The sequence below is a fragment of the Sinohyriopsis cumingii genome, chromosome 6, assembly GCF_028554795.1.
Source record: "Sinohyriopsis cumingii isolate HCF-2022 chromosome 6, ASM2855479v2, whole genome shotgun sequence".
Lineage (NCBI taxonomy): Eukaryota > Metazoa > Mollusca > Bivalvia > Unionida > Unionidae > Sinohyriopsis > Sinohyriopsis cumingii.
The window spans coordinates 126,465,912-126,484,200 of record NC_142966.1 but is presented as its reverse complement, the minus strand read 5'-3'; the positions used below and the strand labels follow the sequence as shown (position 1 = coordinate 126,484,200).

The 18,289-nt window shown below is 35.6% G+C and overlaps 1 protein-coding gene across 2 annotated transcripts in view; it reads left to right on the top strand.

The window, feature by feature from the left end:
• The window catches only part of LOC149797907 (tudor domain-containing protein 3-like), a 76,384-nt gene that overhangs the window by 21,369 nt on the left and 36,726 nt on the right, over positions 1-18,289 (top strand). For both annotated transcript variants that reach the window (XM_089962952.1, XM_089962953.1), the window contains 5 exons: positions 4,021-4,132; positions 5,688-5,827; positions 9,359-9,542; positions 11,218-11,394; positions 13,532-14,346. In XM_089962952.1, coding sequence (XP_089819078.1) covers positions 4,021-4,132; positions 5,688-5,827; positions 9,359-9,542; positions 11,218-11,394; positions 13,532-14,346 — 1,428 coding nt within the window. The remainder of the gene's footprint in view (positions 1-4,020; positions 4,133-5,687; positions 5,828-9,358; positions 9,543-11,217; positions 11,395-13,531; positions 14,347-18,289) is intronic.

The window sequence follows — 18,289 nt, the reverse complement described above, 5'->3', positions numbered from 1 at the left end:
GATTTTGTGTAGTAATGCCCTTTATAGACTTTGTGTAGTTGAGAGTAATTCCTTTAACAGATTTTGTGTAGTAATGCTCTTTATAGACTTTGTGTAGTTGAGAGTAATGCCTTTAACAGATTTTGTGTAGTAATGCCCTTTATAGACTTTGTGTAGTTGAGAGCAGTGCCTTTAATAGACTTTGTGTAGTTGAGAGTAATGCCCTTAATCAGTGTTTCCCTTTACGCACATTTGTGCGTCAGGGACGCACACTTGAGAAAATTGACGCACATTTTGTTGTCGTGCGTTTTTTTGACGCAAAGGATTTTCATAATATGATCAGGATTTATTTAATACCCAATGCATTGGACGATGGATGGCATCATATATACTTCGAGCATATGCATTGACTGGTTCCCCGCTCTGTTTACTTCCTGCCTTGTGCTCCTTTATTCATATAGCAGAGTGCACAGCAGGGAACATACAAAACAATGAACCGGACTAGCATAGGTGGCGCTATACAGTTTCGCATTTTGCATAGGGTTAGGATTTAAAGAAAAAGAATGTCCCCGGCTTTCCTCACTGGTTATACTGGCTATTTAAAAAAGACCTTGTATATCTTAGGTATAATGCAAAGAGCCTTTAATTCCCTTTATTTTGGTGTATGATTGATGGGTGTACTATGGGTTATAGAGTATACAGCTTGGCCTTACTTCAGATGTGCACCTTTCAAAAAAGTGCTAGCTCTACTTGGTCATTTTCACTTCCTGAACTTCAGAGGTAAATTGTATAAAAAGGAGCTGATAACTTTTTTTACATTTTATATATTTGGTAATTCATTCATTGCACTTTCAGAAGCTGGTATTGTCTAGTCTGGCAAAATTCATTTTCCCTATTTTAATAGCTGCTATGTATAGTGTACTTTAGACTAATTCAGACTGATTTTTTAACACAAGGGAGCAGTCATTTTAGTTAGCAGTGTGCTTAAATCATGTAAAATTTCCAAAAGTACAATATCCAAAAGAAATATCATCCACATTACATTAATGTAGCATAGATGTATGCAAACATTCTCTCCACTATGCATGTTTTAAATGCGAACTACTTCACCTTACATACGTCACTCTCTCAAAAGTACATATTATCTGGTGAGCGCCACCATAGGCAATGTTATGATGGAGTAGCTTCCCCTAATCTTGCGAGCTCTCATGCGATTTCCATTGAGCTCAGCAAGCTTTCATCTAGATGTTTAACGTTAATACATGTTGCACTAGAAAGTGATCTCCAGATTAAAACGTCATGCACTAAGAATCATTAGTGAAGAAGGTGAAAGAAGCAGAACACAAAAGATTAACTGAGGATATAACTTTAATGAAAAATGGAGAAAATAATTCCCTTGACTGGAACATGGCACATCCATTAGGATTAATGGTGTGACTGGAAAAGTGAATAATCCTTTCATGACAGGGTTTTAGAATTTTTAAAAATCTGCCCTCATTCGCCACAAGATATCTGGAGAAAACATTATAACCAAAGACATTCTTTCACAAAGAAATCAGTAAACATGCAGAGACAAATGCGTTTTTTGGATTACAAAGTCAATGGGTCATTGCAGATTTTATTGGCTTTTAACTTTGCGGCAATAAAAGAAAGATTTCAAAGTTCAGGTGTAACTTATTAGAAAGAAGATGAATCATTATCCTCCTTGATATTTGGATAAATTTGCGCTAGGACAAAGTACAATGAAAGCGATGATAGTACACATTTTATGATACGCAGTAAATTAACTGTCATTTGGTTAAAAAGATTTATTTGGCTTGTGTGTAATGTGTTGGGCTATAGTATTGCTTCATATTGATTATAAGGAGACTGTTAAAAGTACAACTTAAAAAGAAAAATGAACTAATAAAATTATTCTTTGAATGGACAGTGCATTTGTTTGTTAATTGTGCATGTTGGTTTATTTGTATGTTTATATATATATATATATATATATATATATATATATATATATATATATATATATATATATATAGAGAGAGAGAGAGAGAGAGAGAGAGAGAGAGAGAGAGAGAGAGAGAGAGAGAGAGAGAATGTTGTGCAAGTTGCAATATCCTATGTCAGTACATTTTTGACCCCCACATTTTTTATTTGACCCCCAGTTCTGACACCAAGGGGTATTTTTTACCCTCAATTTTACACCCCTAGGGGATACACTGCCGTAATACACTTTGTGTAGTCCAGTGTAATGTCCATAATAGACTTTTTGTACTTGAGAGTAATGCCCTTAATAGAGTATGTGGTCTAGAGTTATTACCTTAATACTCTGTTTGGTTGAGTGCAAGGCAGTGTATATGACTGATGGACAGTTTTTGCAAGGAGTAGAAAATACTGCATATTGTCCAGGTAAAATCAAAGACTAAAACACATTTAAAATCATTAAACCATTTTTTTTTATGCACAGGTTTACTGAGTAATGTAGGGCTGAAGTTGGGAACTGAGAGTCTAGTCTATAAACCAGGATTTGACTATGATGGTGTTCACTTTACTAATTTCTTCTGCACCATGTGACCTTAATGTTGTTGTGTTGTAAATATCCAGACCAAACCAAAACTGAATGGGTAATAAAAGTCTTACATTATGCTGTAGTGTCAGTCCACCTCCAAAGTGGAGAGCTCCAGATATAAGCAGTGGGAACTAATGCTCCTATATGTCCATACATGTCATGGGAGCATTGCTTATAATATTGTTGGTGAGTGCCAATTATAATGTGCCAGAACCTCATAAAATTTATGTGCAAAAGTAAGTCCTTCATTGCACAGTGCACATTTTATGTTGAATATGGTAAATGAGTTTAGGTGATGCCAAAATCTGCATATAAGAGGGATACGCAGATGAATAGGATAAGCAGGAAATCCAGGTAAACTCTGTTAAAATAAATGATGATTGAGTACTCTGCAAAATTTCCACCGTTGTCTCATTGGATGGAATATCATGATTTTGGAAAGTTTTCATAGCTTATTAATACCTTCAGCTTTTTATGAGTAAGCAATGAAGAGGTTTAATTTTTTGACATTTTTTTCGTCTCACATAGAGGAAAAACAGTTTTATTGAGATATTACAGTAAGTAATTAACATCTTTTAGTATTTTTCCCTTGAATTTAAAATTCTTCCAATATGTGTAGGCTGTTCAATCTAATTAGCCCTGCTAACAATAACCGTTTTAAAATATAAATTTTCCTTGACTACGGCTGTGCCCACTGACTCCATCCACCCCTTACATACACTACTTTCCTCCATCATATAAGGGAAACCCCTGCCGTTGTCTAAAAATTTGCCAGGTATGCAAAATGTGTTGAAGATTTCTCATGCTCCAGTTGTTTTCACTTGATTACATCCTACTATTCTATATGACGCCAGTGTGATATTGTTAAACCCTTTACATACTGTCCTGTAGGATATTAAAGTGTGATTGAGATGAAGTAGGTTCACCACCACAGGATTTTGTGGCCCTGTGATCAACAGGAAGGCCAGCTAAGCCATGATAAGTGTTCGGGATAGTCGTAAAGCCATATGCCTACATCATACAGATTCAGTAGTATCAGTGCTTGTATAAAACCAGGATACCATTAGACTGTGCTTGCAGCCACTGTACAGTAAGTCTTTAGCAAGGTCAGTACACCTTGAAAGTAGTTTATATACTCGTCATTTAATGTGTTTTTTGTCCAGTGTCATGTTCTTTCTCCCCTTCCATCTTTTCCTCCTTCTTCTTCTCCACAATCTTATGCTCTTATGATAAAAAATCCTAACGTTTTAGGGATTTACTTAGCTGAGTAGTATTATTGTGTCAGCTTGTCTTGTATTTAGTACTGCCCTTTGTTCTTGTATGTATTACTGCCCTTTGTTTTTGTATGTATTACTGCCCTTTAGTCTTGCATGTATTACTGCCATTTGTTCTTGTATGTATTATGCATTACTGCCCTTTGTGTATGTATTACTGCCCCTTGTTCATGTATGTATTACTGCCTTTCATTCTTGCAGAAACTTGCTGGTCAGCCTAGAACTAATGTAGGTTCAGAGGGAGGTCCTCCACCGTTTGTACCATTTGGGAAAAGAATTCCTACAGATCAACGACCCCAAAATCCTAGAAAAGGTAAAGAGTAGATTGAGTATTGCCATTCTTTTCATTTCTTGCTTGTTTTAATCATTTAACCAGATGAGCTTTATGTAATTGGTCTATCTTTATGCATGGTTGAAAATATATTCCCATCACTGGCAGTTGATGATTTTACATTTTAAAGAACAGTCAGATTGTGGCAGAAATATTGTGCTTTACATAAAAAAATCTTTTGGACAAAAAAATCCCCAGTAATTTTTTTGAAGTAGTGAGTACTAGTTTATAGGATGGTCTGTTTTCCATTGTCTGTCCATCCATTAGTACAAGTTTGTTATCACTGCTTTGTCTTCACTACTATTTTGAGAATTCCTTTGAAACTTTACATGCACATTCATAACATTGTCTTTGTGATCCTAATTGAAATTGCCATCCAATATGGCCATTACTGTGGCTGTCTTGAAAACTTTGTTTTCGCTAATCTTTCTGAATGTGTGGTCATATCAACAAGGGGATTTTTGAAAATCTTGTTCTCATTACTTCTGAATGGATGGTTATCTCAACATGGAATTTCACTAAAAGACTTTTCATAATGTCTAGTTGGTCCAAATTGAAAAAGGTGCCAATCTGGTGTCTATTATGGAAGCCACAGCAGCCATTTCCAAATTTTTTGTATTGCTACTCCTTTACAATGGGTGGTTGTACCACCATGAGGTTTTCACTAAAAGACTTCTTATGATGTCTAGCTGGTCCTAAAAAAAATGATGCCCATCTCTCATATAATATGGCCACCATGTCATACAAAATTTTGTTATCACAACTCTACTTGAGCAGAAGTCATCTTGATGTGGGATTTTCACCAGAAGATTTATGATGATAGACTTTTTATGATGTTCAGATGGTCTTAACAAAAATTGGTGCCAATCTGACAATCAGTATAGCCACCATAATAACCATCTTGAAAATCTTGTTATTGCTACTCCTGAATGGAAAGTCATCTCTTGAAAATACTGTTATCCCTACTTCTATCCAAATGGATGGCTACATCTACATGGGGTTTCTAGCAAGATGCTTCTTTTGGTCCTAAATGAAAATGGTGCCAGTCATATAACCAATATGGCTACCATGGTGACTGTTTTTAAAATTTTTTGCTTTCACTACTGTTACTGAATGGATGATCAAAATGATATGGGGTTTTCACCAAAAGATTTCTAATGATGTCCTCTTTGTCCTTAATGATAATGGTGTCAAGCTTATGTCCATTATGTGTACCACATCAGCTTATTTGAAAATCTTGTTATTACTGAAGAATATTAGAGATGGTTTTATAACTCAACAGTCAAAAGGAAGAAATGGTCTCATTTTGTATTCCTGGAAATCTCTGTAATCTTTCTCCTGGTAGAGTAGTGTCAGTTCTTTCAGGGGACTCTTGTTTGTAACTATAATAATATAAACCATGTCTTGCATTTAGAAAGATTGATAATAATGTTGCAAGAAAATACCGGTCAGCGTAATCTTGGATAATTTTACCCATATCTAGATTATTGCTAGCAAATGTAACTGACCATCACTTGTCTGTAATATATTTACCTAGATAACTTCAAATCCCTTGAGACCAGCAAGGAGAAGAAAGAGGATGATGAATTTGAGAAGCAACGACAGGCAACCATAGCAGAGGTGGCTCAGGCCAAGGGGGAAGGCAGGCCAAAAACCTTTGGAGGTGGACAGAAACAGGTGGTACATGAAGGAAATTAACTTCATTTAAAAAGAAAATGAATTTTTTTTTTTTTTTCTTCATGAATGTTTTGATCTGAACCACTTTAGGAGGAAGTCAGTCACTGTGACGTATCTATCATGCATTCCATTACTTAGCAGTTGAGAAGCTAAGATTATGCTAGAGTTTGCTGAGGTACTGTGAAGTTTATAAAATAGTACCATTTCCTTTTTCTTAAATGCCTTTCCTCCAGAATGAATATGGGAGTGAAATAGTTGCCAGTTTCTGGTATTTTCTAATTACCAATTATGGTACAGGTTAAGCTGTAATTTGCAGATGTATTATAAAATTGATGCAATGGTGGCATTTCATATCTCTGAAATGCATTTCCTCTAAAACAAATATAAGAGTGAAATACTTTAAAGTTTCTGTGTATTTTTCATTGGCAGTCATAGTTCTCATGCTTCCAAAATCCACCAAAATTATCCACTGTGATCTGCTTTTCATGAATCCACATATCGTTTTTATGTCTCCAATTGATAGATGATTGGAGAGGCACAATGTATAATGCATTTTGTAATGATAGCACAAAAGTTGTTAAACTTAGGGCCATGAAATTGTATGTACTTGATCATGGTCGTAAGCATATTGCAACAGCATAAGATCCAGCTATAATGTTCTTCATGTTGTTGTTGTTGTAGGATTTAACGCCATTTTTCAGCACATGATAGGCTATACATGGCGGCCAGTATTAATGGTGGAGGAAGAACCCTGGAAATCCCCGGAAAGAACCACTGACCCTCGAGAAAATACTGGCAAGCTTTCTCACCTACCCACATTGGCTGAATCCGAGACTCAATCCCATGCAGACAGAGGTGAGATGGCAGTGATCCGTAACGGAGAGCGCTTTAGACCAATCGGCCACTCAGGGCCCCTATGTTCTTCATCCATTTGTGTATTCCTCAATTTTGCACACAATAACTTGAGTTCTGAACTATTTGCCATTGTCAAATTTTGTAAGTAAAAATGATCTATCATTTCTCAGCTGAAAAGGTCAAAATTCAAGGTTACTTGAACTGAAATAAGGAAAACTGTTTTGACACAATAATTTTACTTGAATCTCAGGTACTGTGACCAGACATTGTAAATAGCATTTGAGATAAGAAAGAAAGAGAGAGATTTATTGCTTGTGGGGTCAAAAAGTCAGAGATCAGTGACCCTAAGAAAAATTATTTCAACCAGATAACTTTATTTCTTTTTTACGTACTTTGATTAGACTTTATGGATGGCACACATTTGAGATGTAGAAAAAGACCTATTCACTTTGGGATCAAAGATCAAAGATCAAAGTCAGAGGGACTCCAAGAAGGAAATTGGTTCCACAGACTAGTCATATATTACAAATCATGACTAAACATTGTGCATTTGAGACAAGAAAGGCATCTATCCATGTTGGGGTCAATAGTTCAAGGTCAAGGTTACCAAGACTGAAAGACAAAGTATGGTTTCTGCAAAGCAGTTAGGGTTCTGTGCATTTACTTTTATAAATGTTGTGGATGACTTGCATACAAGACATGGAAGACACCTATTTATTTCAAATTCAAAGATCAAAGTTCAAGGTTACAGTGACTCCAAGAAGATTCACATCTGTGCTGTATACCTAAAGTTCATTAGCAAATTGCATTTTTGGTAATACTTTGGCTGGCTTGCATATGCAGCAGAGAAGAAACTTGTTGATTTGGGAGTCAGAGGAAAAAATAATAATTAAATGTTCTTTAGGAGATTTCCTTATATTGGGGCTTTTTCCTTTAGTTGACAGAAGTTGCAGTTCCTTTGATGTTTGAACTGTTAATATTTAACATAAATTACATTGTTGGTCTGTACAGAAAAATAGGATAATAATTCTCATTAACTATCTGTCTGATGTGCTTGTCTTGCTTGCTATTTTTTGGTACTCAGTAGGTGTTCATTTCCAAGTTGTGAAAAATGCCTAATTATAGGAACTCTGCATCTTTGCTGCCAAGTACATGCCTCTGCTATATGGCAAATTATTATCCAGTTTTGGATATTATCCCTATGCTTTCCAGCTTTATATATGTTAAGAGTCTAACAAAATAGTTCCTAACACTTGGCTCCATTTCTTTGTTTTTCTCATCATGACTTGTTTTTGTCAATCTAATATACATCTTGACTGTTATTTGCACGAAGGGAAATTCTTCATAAATGTGTTTTGGAGGTGTGTAGTACTTGCACATTGTCAAGAACTTTATGCAATAAGAGTCCATGCTTCCAGGACGCCCATTTTCTGCATGGTACTTGAGTCTAAGCTTAAAAAATTTATTCTAGGTTTAACTGATGATAGCTATCGATATTTACAGTGTTATTCATTTCACAATGGAAATCATACTGTGAATGTAAAGATTTTGCATGGTATTTGTTAAGCTGTATTTTGGATTAGAGTTTAATTTTATTTTCCTGGTTGACATTTTGATTTAATTTTTCTTGTATAATCTGCCAGTGAATAATTGTTTATGAATTCCTATATTACAGTAAACAAAATTTTAACAAAAACTGTGCTCAACATTGATATTCAGTATATGAAAGAAACCCACCAATTTGTACATGCCAAACCAGCTTTATTATGTAAGAATTTAAGATACAGTCCTACTTACTTATGTTGACATTATTTATGTCAACAAACTACCAATGTTGATAAAATAACAATGTCCAGGACCCATGGTCTTTTGTTACTATCAAATTTGTCATGCTATGTCAATGTTGAGATAAGCAAAAAAAAAAGGATTTTGACAGAAGTACAAGGTCCAAACTTGAACAAATCCTGTTTGTTGATAATTTTTATCGACAAGTTTCAACTCATACTTGGTACTACAATTATCTGATGTTGCTGCAAGGCTTTATTGTTGCTGTTGCTTTAACAAACATATATTTGTTACTCCAAATTTGGTCGTTTGTGGCAGGTGTTTTATGATTATGTCTGTTGCCTCAGTCTGACCAAAATCTAGGTCAATTTAGTATAGCATGTAAACAACTCTATAGCCACATACTACTGGCGACAATGAATATCGTAGTGAATAGTTTAGTTACATATGTTGATTGACAATAGGATCAAACATTGTTTTATACATGTGTTTTCTTACTGGATATGATTGATACATACATTTTCTAAGATGCAACCTATACTCAGATTCATGGATTTTTCATGTACATGTACTTAATGCATTATGGATTTTATGACACAAAGATAACACAAATGTAAGTTGTCAATATAGAAGTGTAAGTTTAAATCCTACTCATTGATGACAGGTTGCCCCTGACAGAAAATTTCACTTGTATGCAGGTCAGAGAAAAATGAGTTTTCTTACACACCCCAAACACTTATGTCAACAGCCACTCATGTCAGCACTATTACCTTGGACCTGAGGATGTTGAGATAAATGGGTAGGACTGTAATTCAGTTGTAAAATAATTGAAATGAAGTTGTACTTTTTTCTGTCAACATATTGCTTATAAAATTCTAATTTTTGTGTCAGGTTGCACTGGATTATGACACTGCCAAAATTATGGAGATGGGGTTTACACTGGAGGATGCTGTATTTTCCTTAAAACAGACTGGGGGCTCAGTCAGTAGTGCCATTAACTGGTTACTAAACAACAGATATGACAAAGGTCAACAAAGCAAGCAAAGTAGTGTTGATAAACGGGAAATGGACAGAGGTATATAGCAAATTTGATGGTGTTAATAATTTCATCTTTTTTTATACACCTTAAAAAGATTATTCATGCCAAAATTTAGCTTTTCTTCCTAAATATTTATTCCCTCACTCTGCCCCTACCTAGCAATGGATGGGGAACATTTACATACATGCCAGTAATTACACCTTTGGTGCAATCATTATGCTTTTTGTTACCAAATTATGTCATCTGCTTGCCTGTATATGGATGACACTTTTCTGATACAGTAAAAAATAAATCAATTAAAAGTTGTTTAGATTTTTTTATACAGTGTACTGTAACCATGGCATGGAAAATATTAGCTATGATATTTTGTTGTTCTAGGGTTTAATGCCATTTTTCAGCACAAGATATACATGTCGGCCAGTATAACTGGTGGAGGATGTACCCTGGAAAACCCAGGGAAGAACCACCGACCCACGAGAAACTACTGGCAGGCTTTCCCACATACCCACGCTAGTTGAGCTGTGATGTTGTAGCCTCAATGAATTAGCAGTACTGATATTAGTACTGGTAATTTACAGATTATGCTTTTTTACCACTTATATTAGCAAAAATTACACTTATACCTCTCTTGCAGTTCACATATATGCATTTACTTTTACTTGTTCCCTATGTTATCTTTTTGTTGATATCACAATCTTTTGTTTGCAGAATATATTTAACATTGTTGTACCAACCTAGATAAAGTTTCAGGAACTGGGTATGTCTTAACAGCTATGGTCACTAGCGGCCTGAAAGTATTTATAATGCTGTCAATAACATATGCAGCTTGTCTATGAGATATCTCATGAATTATTGTACTGAATCATGCCAGATTTGTATGAAAGTCTCCTTGGAGTGTCCAAAGAAGTGATTTGATTTTAGTGTCTTTGATTATCAAAGTCACAAGAGATGTTTAAGCTCTTATGGCATTGTACATGCCCTACACCTCTTGTTTGCATGATATACCAAAAACTGTTCTGCCAAATCTTGTCAGACTTTCATTGAAAAGATTAGGTTTTTTTTCGTCTTGCCTGTAACAAGACTTGACTGTGTGAGTGACTTAACTTTGAGGACCAGAAGAGTCCTATCAAATTTCAGGCCAAAGGTCAATGTTTCTATGATTTCTGCAAAGAAACTTTAGTTCTTGATTGTATCCATTGATAAAACTAGGTAGATGGTTTTCACTTAGGGTAAAAGAGATATCTGTTGAATTTGGCATAAAGGTCAAGTCAGAGTGACTCCTGGTTTCACACTCTAATGTTAGTTTTGGGCAACAGAGTCTGACTAAACATGGATGGCTTGCACTAGAGGTGAGGAAAAAATAAACTAATTTTTGAGTCAAAGGACAATGATCCAAATTTAAAGTGATTCAGACAAAATAATGTTTCTGCACAGTGAGTTTAGTTCTTTACTTAGAGGCAAAAACATAGCTTCTTGAATTAGGTAAACTGAGAACAAAGATTTACGTTGAGATATAAAGCAATTTTCTAATTTACTTTATTCTCTTAGCCAGCAATCTTGCATACATCATATTGGAAACTGTTAGGGAAAAGTATGAAGTGTTGTTTTGACCGAGTCATTTAATAAGAGTGTTATGTTCTCAGTGTATGAACCAAACGATTAATATCATTGTTGTGACACTCACTGAATCATACTCACTCTGAATTTTCAGGACAGGGACGTAGAGGAAGAGACAATGAGGAGAGGGGGGACTCCTCAGGAAACCGAAGCCGAGGCCGGCAGACAGGCAATAAAGATGATATGGATGATACTTCTACTGCAAAGCCTTCTGGGCCAGCCACTCTGTTTGATTTCTTGGAAGATAAAATTCAACCAAAGGGAGAAAAAGGTATATTAAAATTCTGTGATTGCATAAAAAGCCTTCTCCTTCATGTGATTGTGAGGGGCCCCGAGTGGTCTAAAGCACTCACCGTTACGGATCACTGCCATCTCACCTCTACCTGCATGGGTTCGAGTCCAAGGCTCGGCTAGCGTGGGTACGTGGGAAAGCCTGCCAGTAGCTTCTCATGGGTTGGTGGGTTTTCCAGGGTTCTTCCTCCACCAGTTATACTGGCCACCATGTATAGCCTATCTTGTGCTGAAAAATGGCATTAAACCCTAGAACAACAACAACAACAACATTGTGTATTTAACATACAGCATGATATCTTCGTTTACTGTGACAGGCATAGAAAATCCATAGAACCATAGCTGTTTGATAAATATAACAGGATTATAGAATCCATAAGGTTATATTTTGGTTTACCACCGCTCCAGTGGCTTAGTGGTTAGAGCGTCCACCTCAGATGTGAGAGGTCATGGGTTCTATCCCCGGCCGAGTCATGCCAAAGACTTACAAAAATGGTTCTAACAGCTGCCTTTGCTTGGCTCTCAGCATTAAGAGGTTAGTGCTAGGACTGGTTAGCCTGGTGTCAGGATAATGTGACTGTGTGGGACATCATGCTACATATCTGTGGCATGATGTCCCAGTGCTGGACATCACTATAAGCTGTCACACTGCAGACATCATAGCGATATGACTGAAATTTTTTTAAAGCTACGTTAAAAATCCAAATCACACACACACACACACATATTTTGGTTTACAGTTTTTGTCTCATACATATGTATTTGTGGTTGGATTGCAAACCAGTTCCAGTTTATGGATTGATGATAAATGTTTGTCTGTCTGTCTGTCTGTCTATTAATAACTAGGTTATAATTTGCTTTAATTAATTTATCAGACATTTTTGCTTTTAGAGTCATATAAGTTGGTATTTAGATGAGTATTTGGAGGACTGCACCTAATTTTGTTAACTTTTGCATTTAGTTTAATTTCTCTAGGTTAGGGTTTGTATTTAGATCATTTTCTCAGGCACTGTTAATTGTGGAATCAGTATGTATCATATGGAGTATTACAGTATATGTTTAGCTTCTCGTAGGTTGGTGTTTATTTCTGGGAGTTTCCCGGTGGCTTCCTCCACCATATATACTGGCTGCCATCTTGGGCTGAAAAATGGTGTTAAACCCTACAACAAAAACAACAACAAACTGAATTATGTAGGTAAGTTAACTGATTTATTAAGTTGGGAAGAAGCCTTTCTTGACAATTGCTTTGTTTCATGTATAGTATGTATGTCAGCTGACTGAGGAAAAATCTGTTGGCCATTGTTTTCCTGAACTAAGCAGTGTTGGTACACAGGATATACTTAAGATAAACTCAAGGACCTAATAGCTTTAGTGTTGATGGTAATAATTAGATTGATGATTGTCAACTGCTGATTTTTTAAATTAAATTGGAATGATTGACGATTGACACATTTGAAATGAACTCTCACAATAAGATCCAAGTGAAGTGATCGATTTTTGACACAGTTGAAATGAACATTCATAAAACATTAAAGTGCATTGATTGACTATTGACACATTTGAAATGAACTCTCACAATAAGATCCAAGTGAAGTGATTGACTATGGACACAATTGAAATGGACATTCACAAGAAGATCCAAGCGCATTGATTGACTATTGACAGTTGAAATGAACGTTCATAAAACATTTAAGTGCAGTGATTGACTATGGACACAATTGAAATGGACATTCATGAGAAGAAGTAAGTGCAGTGATTGACTATTGACACATCTGAAATGAACTCTCACAATAAGATCCAAGTGAAGTGATTGACTATGGACACAATTGAAATGGACATTCACGAGAAGATCCAAGTGCAGTGATTGACTATGGACACAATTGAAATGGACATTCACAAGAAGATCCAAGTGCAGTGATTGATTATTGACACAGTTGAAATGAACATTCATGAAACATTAAATGGAGATAAATTTCATATTTCCATTAAATGTTTATATTACATTTTTCATTTGGGCTTGCATGTGAGGCAGAAGTTAGAAGAAAAATGTCAGCTTGTACATTCATACATCATTTCAGCTATTTAATTTTTTTAAAAATTATTCTCCTGAATTTCAGAGAAGGAAAGTAAGCCACCCTCTGAGAACCAAACCAGTTTTAAAGCTGCAAACCAGTTAAATCAGCGAGATAATCTTAAAGACAGTATGTCATATAAGCCCAGTGACCAGTCCAGGACTCGCACAGCGAATGACTATCGACAGGACTGTAGAAACCCAAATCAGCAAAATCGTAGGCAGCCAGATATCCCACCCCGATTTACAAAGGCAAAAAATGAAGTAGACTGGAATCAAGATAAGGTAGAAAGGCCAAAGACTGTGCCTGTAGATTCTAGGAATTATAATGATAAAAAATCTCACAATCAGTCTGAGAGAAGAGATAATTATCACATCAGCAAGGAAGACAAATGGACAGACGATAAGTCTGAAAGGAGAGATGATGCTCAGGAGAGGAGTTCTAGAAATCCACAATCAAAACAGGGTGGTACAGAACCAAGTCAAAATCAGACATACCCTAAATCCCAAAATAACACTCAGGGACAAGAGCATTCTAAGAAATTTAATTACTCACAGAACTATCAACAGTCCCAGAATTCACATTATGAATATAGAAGTCCAGGTTCATATCGAGGGCAGCGCAATCAAGAAGATTCAAATTTAGATCAGGCTTATGAAAACAATAGAGGTCGGGATAATTACAAGCCTGGCAATTATGAAAATAGAAATAATAGAACCTCAAATAGTTATAGAAATGAGACATTGCAAGAAAATTCTACAGGTGGTAGTAATTATAGAACCCAGACAAGTTACAAAGGTGATAACCTATCTTCAAGAGACTTCAAGGGCACCAGTGATCATGTACAGTATGAGACAGAGGTAAGTTCTGCATGCATGTATCACACACACACACACTGCCCCTCTACCCCCATCTATCCACTATGCAGGGAGGTTATATAGAGTTACATCTAATCAGAAAAGGTTTTTAACTTTAATTTAATGATAAGAAAATAAACTGTTCTAATGTCAGAGAGGCCTGCTATAAAAATTAGCATTTATTACTTAAGGCATTGTCAGATGTTCTTTTGTTTTCATGGGCTTTTTTCTTGTCTCTTTTTGGGGCACTGAAAAAGAGGCTCGATAATGCAGGTGTACCTAGTTACTCTTAATTCATCTGTCTTTCCTGCAACTAGTTGTACTTGCTGTTCTGGTTGAAGTTCTTGAAAGTAGACTCCTCTCTTGTTTGAAAGGAGAAATAACTTCTGCCCATTTGACTGTACACAAAATAGAATTGACTTGTTGAAGCATGATATTTGAACTAAAGAACATAAGATGAACATAAACAAACTGTCAGAAAATAATATTGACAAACATAGAAGATTATCAGCAAAGGCAGTGCTAAAGTATTCTGATAGCTCAATGCTCAGGGGCCCTCTTATTTTCGATTGAGCCCATCATGTTTTCTAACTGAGGTGACTGAGGTGCCTGTCAGGCTAGTTGCATGTAAAAAAAATTTTAATTTGCTTGAGGAAACTTGGATAGTGCTGATGAAATGTGTAAATGTATTTTCAAGATGTTGACATACCTGTCATAACAGAGCACACTCTAAATCAGATCACTAGTGTCTTACTTGCAATTGAGATCTGATTTTAATCAAATTGAAGCATGGTGTGTCATGCTAAAAATATGGCTTTGTACTCACAACCTCCCCCCCCCCCCCCCCCCCGGACATGGCTGTGTTTTTAGAAAACACTATTTTCAGTAATCTTCAAAAACAAAACAAACAAAAAAAATAGAAGAAAAACACCATTTTCAGTATATGCCCATTACATGTAGCATGTATAATGGTAAAAAGTCATGATTGGAGCTGATGTAAAACTATCCCTTGGACAGTTTAAATAGCAGCAATTAAAGGCAAAGGGGTCTGGTATAAACTACCATTTCACATATTACTTAATTGGCAGACAATAGCTAGTGAGATGTGTTTGAAGGCTGCAGTGGGTGAGACCATTGTGCTAATTTGCAGTGGTAGGATGAGGAGTGGAGCATATCATTATAGGTAAATCAAAGATATGCTTGATGCAAGTACAAGAACAAAATTTATTACATATTATTGCCTTGAATTAGAATATTTGAGCGATATGTATTATATTTTTGACAAGTTTTTGAACAGCAGCAATATTTCTTTGAAGTCTGATTTTACTGCATATATAGAATGCAAAGCATAATCATTTCATTTGTCGGTATAGTGTTCAGGTTTAATCCATTTCTGAAGCTGATTTAGGAAGCAATTAACTATGAAACAAAGCCCAACAAACTCAATTTCAGAACTCTTGTTTGATGGAGTTTTACTTTATGAAGCATGCCAGTAATAAAATTAAAAAAAGGGGGGGGGGAGCTATTAATTCTTTGCACATGCTGCAAACAACACATTGACATACATCAAACTCGGTTGTAACATTGTATGAAAATATTAAAAAGGGGAAATTATGTTTGGCATGTGGAAATTGAAGTCCTTGCTTGTGGAATTTCAGTCAGGGCTTGTGAGTTTATTTAAGTCACCAGACTGGGACCTGTGTATAAATAAATTTTCTTTGAGCAATGGCAAAGGATAAAAAAATAATAGTGATGAACTTAGAAAATTATCAGCAAAGGTCAGCAGATAACTTACCATCACCATTCACTGTGGGCCTTTATTATTTGTTTTTTTTAAAAAAAAAACATTAAAGGTGATCCTTGTTACTGTAATACTTATGAGATATTTGTATTCAGATATACAATAAGGATGCAAAAAAGATCTTCTTTTATTATGTCCTTTGTCTTGATGCTTTGTGCTATTGATTAATGTCATTGTCTTTTGTCCCACTGATTCTTTGTGCTATTGATTAATGTCATTGTCTTTTGTCCCACTGATGCTTTGTGCTATTGATTAATGTCATTGTCTTTTGTCCCACTGATGCTTTGTGCTATAGATTAATGTCATTGTCTTTTGTCCCACTGATGCTTTGTGCTATAGATTAATGTCATTGTCTTTTGTCCCACTGATGCTTTGTGCTATAGATTAATGTCATTGTCTTTTGTCCCACTGATGCTGTATGCTGTTGATTACTGTCATTCTGTCTTTTGTCCCACTGATGCTGTATGCTGTTGATTACTGTCATTCTGTCTTTTGTCCCAATTATGCTTAGTGCTTTTAAATACTCTTTCAGCCTAGTAATGCTTTGTGCTGTTGATTACTGTCTTTTGTCCCTGTGTTGTTTTGTGCTATTGATTACTGTCATTCTATTGTCACAGTGATGCTTAGTGCTATTGAATACTGTCTTTCATCCAAGTGATGATTTGTGCTGTTGATTGCTGTCTTTTGTCACTGTGTTGTTTTGTGCTATTAATTACTGTTATTCTATTGTCCCAGTGATGCGTAGTGCTACTGAATACTGTCTTTCATCCAAGTGATGCTTTGTGGTGTTGATTGCTGTCTTTTGTCCCAATGATGCTTAGTGATGTTGAATAGTGTCTTTCATCCCAGTGATGTTTTGTATTGTTGATTGCTGTCTTTTGTCCCATGATGCTTAGGTGATGTTGAATAGTGTCTTTCATCCCATTGATGTTTTGTGCTGTTGATTACTTTCAGTCTGTCTTTTTGTCACAGTGATATTTGTATTATTGATTATAGTATTTTGCCTCAGTGATGCAAGGTGCTATTTATTATTGCCATTGTGTTTTGTGTCCCAGTGATGCTTAATGCTGTTAAAAATTTGTTTGTCCCAGTGATGCTTTGTGCTATTAATTACTGTCCTTTGCCCCATGTTTTTGGTTACAGTCTTTTGTCTCACTGATGTTTTGTGCTATTGATTACTGGGAATTTATTTATTTTCAGTGGTATCAGTTTTGTGGTTTTGTGAAAAAATAAGACATTAACTGGATTGGGGAAGGGGTCAAAATAATTTCACAGGATTATTGTTCATTGGGTCATCAAGTTACTAACCATGAAATTTTAGCAACTGGAAACCCTCAGAAAATACTGAATTCACCAGAGCTCTAGATAGCAGTGGTTTTGTGCAAAGAATATTTTACTGAAAATATGGATATAAGTATTCAAATTATGCAGAACAATGTAATTTTAGAATTTAGTCCAAAGCTATAAATGATTACATTTAAGGATTTTCTCACATGGTCAATTTATGTCACATATACTGTGCAATAGGAATAATAGAATTTATTATTCCACATTGGAACATTTGTTAAATTTTCTTGCATTCCTTTACAACAAATTGCGAATTAGGGTAAAATAGTGGGTGTACCATAGTGTGTACCAATGTAATATGCATCCTCACGATATTTGGCAGTCTACAGGATGATGTCATTTTGTACTTGTATGGGGACAGATCTATCCCACATGGCTTTTGGAATTGGGAAAACTATAATAAATATCATATCATTGTTAGCAGAGTAATAAAAATCAATGTATTGGTATAGGTGAGGGATATCCCACCCAAGGGTCTGAGTTTGTAGGCGGGAATGAGGCTTGGCCAAGTTCCTTGCAATAGAGTATGATGACAAGGATAGGATTTTCCAAATACCACACCAGTGCATGTCAAATGATTACTATATATACTTGTTTACAACTATGGTCCAACTGCAGAAAACATAGACCTGATCTGCCATTGCAGAATGCACAAGCAGATCAGGGTCTTGTCATTTGTTTTACTGATTAGTCCTCACAAACTGCAGAGACACAAAACTGCTGGTAAATTATGCAGTGTGCTGTTTGCTGTTGAATCCAACTATTAAGCAAATATACATTGTATTTTGTCTCTCATTT